At 28.2% G+C, this 10,429-nt stretch overlaps 1 protein-coding gene across 4 annotated transcripts in view; it reads left to right on the top strand.

Annotated features, from left to right (window-relative positions):
* Nucleotides 1-725: 725 nt before the first annotated feature.
* LOC143256826 (serine/threonine-protein phosphatase 4 regulatory subunit 1-like) overlaps nt 726-10,429 on the top strand; it is a 164,898-nt gene continuing 155,194 nt past the window's right edge. For 2 of the 4 annotated variants that reach the window (XM_076514536.1, XM_076514535.1), the window contains exons 1-2: nt 726-802; nt 900-959. In XM_076514536.1, coding sequence (XP_076370651.1) covers nt 796-802; nt 900-959 — 67 coding nt within the window. In that variant the 5' untranslated portion in view covers nt 726-795. Of the gene's footprint in view, nt 803-898; nt 960-10,429 lie in introns of those variants that run through there. The other 2 variants (XM_076514549.1, XM_076514541.1) reach the window with 1 other exon arrangement.

Genomic DNA, 10,429 nt, shown 5'->3' with positions numbered 1-10,429 from the left:
ATTAAAGAGCAAAGAAGTCGTTAGTTAGTGCTATTTGTTATAGTTTGAAAAATACATTTATATTTTTTGTTTATTTCATGTTATATTCATTCTGTTTGTGATTTGATGTTTATTTAAGTCATAATAAAGAGTTTTGCGTTTTAATTTAGTATTGTTTGTCTTGTCTTTTTTCGAACTTGGATGAGCGACTGGTTGCGAACAACTTTTTGGCGTGAGTGATATTTGTAAAGGTTGAGAATCACTGATCTAGTTAGTACGTGTGCGCTGCCAGCCCTCATCCCCAAAACAGAAAAGGGATAAAAAAATAGTTAAAAAATGTACTTTAAGATTGAACCCTTATTTTTATATTTCTTTGGTTGACAAAACTAATCAGTTCTTATGTTCAATATTTCTGCATGATGCTGGGCAATAAATTCGACGAAATGTCAAAATATTATTAGCATACTTAAATTAAGGTAATATATGGGGGTACAAAAACGAACTCGAAATGGACTAAGTAACTCTCAGACTTTAAAGAAAGATTTTTTTCTAAAAAGTGAAAAGTTCCTAGTTGTTTCCGTAGGCTTATATTTATTAGGAAAGCGTAAAACGTATTAATAACTTCGTGTTGTTAATTGAATGATTCTTCACAATTTTACTTGTTTTAAAAGTTAAAAGTTATACGATATTGTTGCAATAAATATCAGTGGGTGTTTCTTCTAACATACACAATATTTGATAACCAATGAAGTTCAGCAATTAAAAACGTATGGTCCAATGAAATTGAAGTGACATTTCCCTCGTGCTCTATCCATCATGGCGGGTGAGACTCGTGAGAAATAATTTTTTGGAGATAATATTTGTGTTGTTGTTTTACTTTAGATATTTTTATTTTCAATCATTCCTCTTTGAATTTGTAGATATCTATTTTCAAGAGGATAATAACGTCAGAAGTGAAGAGGATTATTCGTTTTTACAAAGTAAGTGATGTTATCGTCGTTAGATATTTGTGTTACAACTTACAATACCAAGTATACGTCTTCCAATATTTTTTTAGGCCTAGGTCAGTTCAAGATAAGAAGGAGTAAATTCGTAATAGTAATAGTACCCTGTTGAAGTTACATTAATTCTAATATCAGTATATTTATTTCTAACGTTAGTAAAACTATGCATTCTTATGCTTTAGCAGGATAAAAGGCTCAGCTTGTGTTTTTGCGAGGCTGATGATAAACTTGTATTTCTTTATTATTATACTTCTGCCCAAAGTATTACGATTACTATTAGGAGTTAGTGCCCAATAATTTAATATCGTTTATTATTTGTAGATCGATGTTAATGTGACTGTTGGGCAACATTAGTGTATTTTATAAGTGTTTATAAGAAGAAAAACAACAAAACAAGCGTGCATATGGAAATTGTGTAACTTGTTCTAATGTCAGATAGTATGGCAGTAAATTAGTTCATGAAAAATAAAATGCGCTTGGTATTTAAAAGTTTATTATTTTTATATAAAGTTAAAAATACAGCATGGTTCAATACTTTCTAATTTACTTAAATCAGATGCTTAAACAGTTAATTACTAAATATTTTATCAGAAACTTGAGTGAAAATGTTCAATTTAAAAAGGATTAGTGTTTTGTAGCTTTTGACTTTATAAGTTGAAACAAACTTTCAAATATTCCTCTCTTTCTGAAGTTTTGGTATTTATATTTGCATTTCCATTTTTTAATTTTTATATTTTTTTTTATTGTGGGAGAAAAGAGAAGCGACTCAATTTTAAAATTGTTCATGACTTGGATAAAAAATTTACTGGAAGGGTGTTTGGCTAGGGGAAGGATTTAGTTGGAAGTACAAAATTAACTGTAGTTAGAAGTAATTTATATAAAGTCTGAAACATTTTTAATGAGCTGAATAATGTTTTATCTTTGTGCTTTTTGTTTTGTTCTAAAGGTAATCTATTTACAGTATAGATGCATAACTAGTTCATTAGTTTGGTATTCATGGTTTGAGAATTTAGTTAATTTGAATAATGTAAACTTGGTTGATTTAAAATGGTGGTGGCTGCACGACACTATTGGAAAGTTTTGAACTCCATCAAGGTAATCAACATTGAAGCACATGAATGTACCTTTTTTACAGTTGCTTGAAAGTATATACTAATATAATTGAAAATGAAAACAATAGCTAAATGTATGTAGAGATAATAGATGAATACTCTTGCTGCAATCTCTAATTTCTCATTTACTAAAAGAGCTCACTTAGTAAACTATCACATGGGAGTTCCATGTTTCAAATTCTGAACAGAATAGGTGGATTGTTTTTACCATATTCTTTTAATATTTAATACTACAAATGTGTTTTTTGTTGACTGCAAATGACATGAAAAGGTTTATTTTTATGACTTAAATTATAGTTACTTTAGTTTCACATTTATCTTTTTTTTTTTTAATCTGCAAAAACATTTAGTGAATTTATGAAAGTTTTGCATTTCCTTAAAACAAAAACTGATGTCAGTTTATTGTTAATAGTGACTTGAAATATTATTTTTGTCAATATTGTGATCAGCTAACTTACGAATTATCCTAGTGTATTAATCACTAATAATTGAAGGAAGTTACTTGGCGTCAGGTTCCTAAATGCACAAAAGAAAGATTTAATTTAAACAGTTAAGTTTGAAAGATCATATACTAATGTACAATGGACCAAAAGACCTTTGGCATATAAAAGTGTATATTTTCCTAGAGTTAAAGAATTTAACTTTTGTATTTGATAAGTAAATCCAGAGTTTTTTGTTGTGGTAAATGTAGACACTTTCTTAACTTGTCAGGAATACTAATTGTTTTATACACATGTATAGAGGACAACTTTACCAGATGAAGATTTGTTTAGCAACATATTTAAAATATAGTAAGACTCATGATTTACCTCATCATAAGTGTAGTATGATGGATTGCTTTACAGTGCAGTCATCAGCTAAAACCACAGGAATATGACTTTGCTATAAATAAATTTCCATTTTCTTGGATTTATACTAGTGTTAGAGAATGCAACTGCATGTTTCAATTGTTAGTTCACTCATGGTTCTTACTGAAGTTTATTTTAACAGTTTATGATGTTCTATCTCCTTTTTTACTCTTCTTTTGGTTTGTTTTCTGGATATATGGTACATGTCCTAGTTATACATCACTATGGGCTGAAGCTATACATTAGAATTGATAATCAATAAATTGGGTTGTTTATAATCTTTAGGAAAAGAATAATCACACACACACAACTTATGACTACAATTTGACTATAGAAGATGAACTTTCTCTAAGATATCAATAATTATTATCTCAAAGTATACATTACTTCCTAATCCTGTCTGCATCTGGATGTATATTTCATACAAGATTACCAAGTGTTTGTATATAATATTTTAATCTACATGATGCATTCAATTTCAGTTATAATGTTGGTTTCAAGCCTTTATCACTAGGCACAACTAAATCATACACATATGTTTAGAAAACAAAGGCATTTCAAATTTATTTACATCAAGTACAAAACTTTTGTTGATTATTGAAATATTTTTGAAGTTATCATGCTCTTACTTGAACTGTGAAGACTACCAAATTACAGACTAAATATTGTAAAGGCTTAAATTCATCATAAAATATGGTTAATTTACTGCCTAAGAAGAAATAGAAATCATGACCACATAAGTGAATATTAGTATGTTCCAAATAGTTCAATTATTACACTCATGATGACATATTTCCAACCAGGTTTATTTTGACACAAAGTTTGCTATCTTTCACAGAGCCCATTTTCTATGCAGTATTTATTTAACTATTTCTATAAAAAATCTTTCTTTCTAATATAGATTTTGTGAAATATTACGAAAGGCTTTCTGCAATTCATAGACACAAATCTGTCAGGGTTCCCTTATTCACACATCTACATACAAAATTTTTCAAGAAAATTCTACCCTGATACTGAAACAAACAAACAAAGAACATTTACAAAAAAGCCAACTTTTAAAATTTGTCACTGTTTCAGCATCTTGCTTATAAGAAACGACAAAATTTTTTAATTTTCTCAAAATAGATACCATATTATCTGTCTTCAAACTCTTCAGTGAAATATTTCAAAGTTTCAATATGAATGTCATTATAGTTTCTTTAATCTTGAAGATTTTCAGGCTTTTACAGCAAACTTTATATTTAGGAATTTATCTTTCCCTTTTGTAAACATTAGATGCATTGAAAATCTTTTTTTCTTCTTCTTCCAAATGTAACATTGTATGCATCTACAGAGTCTTGTAGGTTGTAAAATGATGTATTTAGGTATTGTCAGCTAGACAGGAACTTTATCCTGTATTTAATTTTTTAGTGAAGGACTGCAAATTGTAAATTAGTTTGTTTTATATGCTCAGATATAGTTTTTGAAAATTAAGGTTCCCATGGTTTAGACTGAGAAACATTAACATGAAGTATCCATTTCAGTAAACACACACTCCTGATAAATTGATTATAATGATTCATGTTCATTAAACATTGTTCTTCAGTATATAAAAAGGTAGTCTTGTTAACTGTTTTACTGCTTAGATTGTATGGAATTTGCTCATTGATCAATGCAAGCCTGTTGTTATAAAGTTACCGAGCAAAGTGAAAACAAGCATTGTTCAAATTGCATATTATGTTTTTTTCAACTGTAGGTTGTCTGTATTTAACCAAACTCTAGTGCTTTCATTTTTGGTGTAGTAATTTCTTTGTTTATGGGTCTTAAAATTTTTATAGTATAAATTGAATAACCTTTTGGGTTAACCTTTCTGGAATTGAATACATCTGATGCACAGTGACTGCTCTATCTATTTTGTCAATAGTACTTAATCAGCATAAAATACTGGATTATTATAGTACAGGTTTCATGTTATTGGATATAATTGTTTTATGCATTTAAGGGTTTAATTGTAGGTTTGTCAAATTATTAAATTGCAGTGAGAGGTGACCCAACTTTCATAAAACATGGCAAGTTGTTGTAGTGCTTGGTTAATTAATATTATGAATGTATGGTCTGCTATATTACTCTTTATTTTACACATTTTTGCTTATATTTTGGTAGCCATCAGTTTTTACACATGTTCCCCCAGTAGCAAATTTGCATTAAAAAAATTTTTCTATAAATTTTAACTCTTTCCATCAATCTTATAAGAACTCAGTTTAATAACTGTCTGCTTGTGTAACATTTTAATAAAACCTTTTTAAGAAAGGTGTTTGAAATTTTAATTAAAGATGTCCTTAATATCTTCTTAGCTTAACACTGGCTTCCTGTGCTTATTTATGTTTTTAATACACATAAATATCTCTCATTTCACTAATGAGCCTTATGGGTTTTTTGTTTTTTTTAATAACTTTTCTTTACTTGCTCGAGGTGGCTTAGTAGTAACTCTGAGGTACTGTGATGCTAAAAATCAGATTTTGATATTCACTGTGGAAAGAATACAAACAGCCAGTTGTGTAGCATTGTGCCTAATGACAAAACAGACTTTACTTTTCTTGTGTATATTCAAAAAGGAGTTGACTTTCCTCTAAATGCAAGTCTTTAGGAGGAAAAATCATTTTTAGCATGTTTCACTAAAATAATAGGAAAATTTCAAATTTTATTTTCCTTCTGAGGAAAAGTACAAAAAAGAATTCTAAATTCATCTTCAAGTTTTAGCTTCTGCAGATCGTGCAATGGCTGAGAGTTTCTCAAGTACAAACTTTTAACTTGTAGCTCCATCAACTCTTGGCTGAATTGAAATCTAATTACAGTTTTGATGAGTAATAAAATCAATCTAGGTATATGCTTGCCCCACACTTTTTATTGCTGGAGCAAAAAAATATAGCTAATCAAATACTGGATGGGGGGAATAAAGGGTCTCATGGATTAATTTACTGTAATTTTGTCTAAAACAATTTCATATGCTGAAGCAGTTGAGGATTTCTTCCTGTTTAGAAATTCATTGATACTCCTATTGAACTCTCATAAGGTGGCAGTTTTCATTACTGCCAATGGCAGCTCATTCCATTACATATTTAGTTTGTCAGAAAAATAAGTGTCTTAACCTGGAGATTTGTCTCTTTTCCAAGTATTTTAAGTTTTGATCCTTTGGATACAGTACAAATAAATCAACAGGCCAGTGCCTAAATATTATAATTTAATAGCATTATTAATCATTGATAAGTAGCAAACTAATGCATTATTTAATAGTTTTTAAAGCTTTTCTGATACAAACAAAAGAAATTTTTCCATTCTGTATTCTTAAAACTTAAGTTTTTCTTAACAATAAGTCTGTTTCCATTTTAACAGAACACTTAATCACAAAATCTGTAGAAAATTAAGACTATGTAACTATAATATCTAATATAATAACAAGAATCAATAGTTTGAAAGTGTTACTTCATTACTACAATGATTTCTAATAGTGTAAAATGAATAAAGCTTGATTTTTTCAACTTTATTAATTACAACAAATACTTCTTTTTTTCTGTGGCATATTATCCAAAATTATTCTGCTCCATTTAAACAAACCTCAGGCATATTAGTAATGGGTTTCCCAAATATTTCTCGCCTGACTTGTGTATCTGACTATTCTATCTTTATCTCTAGACATATATTTTCAGTAATTTTTCATTTAATCTTTGAACCTCCTTGCTCACAACTTTCTAACTTGAGGAAGGAAGAACTGAAACAACTTCTCTAAAGCTCAATACTTTCATGAACAAAGCTAATGACTATTTTGATCTGCCATTAAATTAATATTAACTTAAACATGTACTACAAAGAAGAATGCCTTTTTAGATCTATTCAGCAATCTACTGCATCTGTCCTATGTACAATATTATGAAGGATACTGGAGCATCTGGAAACTAAATTACTTAGTTCTGATAAATCTAAGCACTATACTATATACAAGTATTTTAAGGTACTTAATTTTGCAAACTCCTGACAGAATGAACTCTAGCATCCTTCTTCTTTCTATACTTCTGAACTGCTAGTACTGTACTACTTTTGAAACAACCAATTTAGGAAGCATTTTTCTCCAATAATTTTGTTCATTCTTTGCAGTATTATAAACTCAGCATTTTCATACCCTTTCTTTTACGTTTAAAACTTTGTAATGTTTTACTTCTCATAATTCTATAATTCTCTTGCTAAACCTGCTTATTTCTTTTTACAACTTTTGTGACCTTTCCTGCACTAAGCATGCTCTTCAAATAAACTTCACAGTATTCTTATGATACTATTTTTGATTCAGTGACGTAAGGTAGTACAAGAAATTGTATATAACGTAAGAGATGCTAAGGGACTAACTTATTCTACAGACAAATTTTTATGTAGAGGATATTGTGCACATTTTATGAAAAGAAACTTGCATAAACAAAATTTGTTAAAATTCTTTAATTCATAGCTGTCAACAATCAAGAAAAAAACTAAAATAACTGAAAGAGTGTTTTGCTACATAGAATTTAAGTTATTATTTCTGATTGATTTATTCAGTGTATGTGTCTGTTTAGGCACACTGAAGTTCATTTGTTGACTTAGTCACTTGGAGTAGATCTGATATTAAAATACCTGTATATGAGAAAAATCAATACTATAAGAGTTGTTTCAGTAACAAGTGTGGTTAATTGAAGAGTTTGGAAAGCAACCACACAAACGTAGTTGTATCCAGTAGCTATTTGGTCTATAAGAGAAATTATGTTTAAAAACCTGATTGTTAGAATACACTAAAAACTTGTGATATTGCAATATCTCTTATTCTAATTTGGATCTATGATATACTTTTATACTAGTTTTCATAAATATTTAAGATATATCTTTTGACTACCTATTTTGATTTTTTTGTTCTTGGTTACTTCTGCTATTTTTAAATATTGAGAGGTTTTCTTTGGTAATTGTTTTCCACCTGTGGGTCATGTGTAAATGATTAAGAAAATCTAAGGTAGAATTTAATAATTGATTAAATGTTGTGCTCATTAATCAGTTACATTTTGTTATTTGACAAAACAGAAATGACTGTCAAAAATAATATAAAGATAATAAAAGATCATTTGTATCTTTTAAGGCTGTCTCTGCAAACCTTTTCTTAAAGAAAAATAACTTAAATCCATCCTTTACTGTCAATTCTCCTAGCTCTTGTAAAGTGTCAGTTTCAGGATATTGCACAAAAAAGCAGAAGAATTTATCCTATCAATCTCCTTGATAATCTTGTATACTTCAATATATTGTTTTTTTTACCTTTCTGTTCTCAATAGAAACTAAACTGAGATATTATCTGAGAAAAGTCCAACCATGAAGTAATCTTAGTATTCCTATTCTGAACTCTTTCCTATAAGTTAATATTCTTTTTCAGGTTAGGAGACAAAAGAGAAAAATATACAATGTATTCCAAGTAAAATCTAATGCATGATATTTATAATGATGAACACTTCCTTTGACTTGTAATAAATGTTTAATGTATTCAAATACATCCGAAAATGTCTATTAGTTTTACTGCTAGCAACAAAGCATTGTTTCAATTTGCTTAAGTCACTTTTGCATTAATATGCTGATATTCTGTTCTTTAGTCACATTGAGTGAGTTCCTTTCTCTATTTAAACTGTGTTCTCAGTTGTGATAACCAAAATGCATACCTTGCACTTACTATCTTTAAAGGTTATTTGTCCATCTTACAAATTTATTGTGGTCTTTTCTGTAATACCTCAACATTTTCAATATAGGTAAAAATAACCAAAAGTTTAATTTCATCAGCAAACTTTACAAACTTACTAATCATTATTAATAATCATTACTGTAAATAAATAAAAGGCACAAGCACTAATCCCTGAGGAATTTTTCAGCTTATGTTTTATGATATCAAACTTTAACTTTTATTAGATAAATTTCCTGTAACAATTTAATTTTATCTTTATAATAGGTATCCAAAGATTGGTAACATTTGAGATGATTATTTTTCTATATTTTGAATTTTTGTATGGCATTTTCCTGTAGTTGGAATATATTATTAGATGAAGTTTAACATAATAGATTTATTTTGAAATATACACAACTGTTATCATTTTCAAGTGAATTACTACATAGTATCTATTGTATAATTAAAATTGTGTTTTTATGACTGTTATTTTCCTGACCCATTAAAGCTATTTTGGACAGCAGATTTCATAAACTGATGGCCTCAGTGTTAATTCTGTAGAGTATTGCTAAAATATTTTAACCTGGTATTATAGTTGGTGTATATTTTAGGCTATAATTTGCATATATATTTATGGTCTATGAGAGTGAGTATATAACTTAATTTTTAGATAATTATGATAACTTGGAAAAGAAAAATTAGTGTCTTAGTTCTGTAGTACTGCCGAATGAAAAGGTTGAACACTTCATTCAGTATATGATATTTGACAAAACATTATCTTAAGTGTTCTAAGTTTATAAAGCAAAGTAGTTGTATTAAGACAACACAAACTTCAGTTATGCAAGATTTTATAAATAAGAGTTGCTTTCTTCTACTATACTTAGAGTATATTTTTATTTAAACCAACATTCCACCTTTTGTAGCTTCTTTAGGGTTAATTTAGTAACATTTGTGTAATATTTAAATGATGTAATATTAATCCTGAAGTAGCTGCAAAGGCAGAACATTAATTTTAAAAAAGAATAAAAAACTCCTTTATAGTTATCTAGTGTAAAGATCATTTTCTCTCCACTTTTATCGAAGTGGGTGTATATCTGTGTTAATGTTTTTTTTATGTAGGTAGTTTACGATAGTTTTTCATCTGTTTGAAAATGAAGAGTGATCATGTGAATACTATACCTATTAAAATAAAATCTGCCTTTTAGTGATGCTCCTGATGGTGTTTTTTTTTTTTTTTAAATAAGAGAAGCTAGAGTATAAAATTTTTCAATTAAAAGTTTTTATTAGTTATGGTTTGCAGAGAGAGTTAAGTATAACTTTGAAGTATCCCAGTTGGTTCATTGGTTTGGTTCTGCTTACTTTGAAGACACATCTCTTTTATCTTCCAAAGAAAAATATTTTCTTTCTTTCTATTTGTTGATATAACAAACTTGCTCTGTGAACAATCTGCAAATATCATTTGCAACTACAACGGGAAAATTGGTAGAATTTGATAATTGATTAATTAGGTTCATTAATTGGTTGCATTTAACTTATTCTCATGAAGATCAGTTAGTTGATATACTTTAAATAGTGATAATCAATGATTCTAATTTCAGTTTAATATTTTTGTTTATTATTAATAAATAAAGTGAAAACTCTCAAATTAATCAAAGTAATAATGACAAATTATACTGGCAACATTTTAAGTTCAAATAATCAAAAGCAGTAATAATTGGAAAAACAAATTTACATTAGTTGATTATTTTCATTTTATTACATTTAACTATAATTGTGATTAATAAATTA

Source organism: Tachypleus tridentatus, chromosome 7, assembly GCF_004210375.1.
Source record: "Tachypleus tridentatus isolate NWPU-2018 chromosome 7, ASM421037v1, whole genome shotgun sequence".
In the NCBI taxonomy this organism is placed as follows: domain Eukaryota; kingdom Metazoa; phylum Arthropoda; class Merostomata; order Xiphosura; family Limulidae; genus Tachypleus; species Tachypleus tridentatus.
This window is presented reverse-complemented; position numbering and strand designations above follow the sequence as displayed.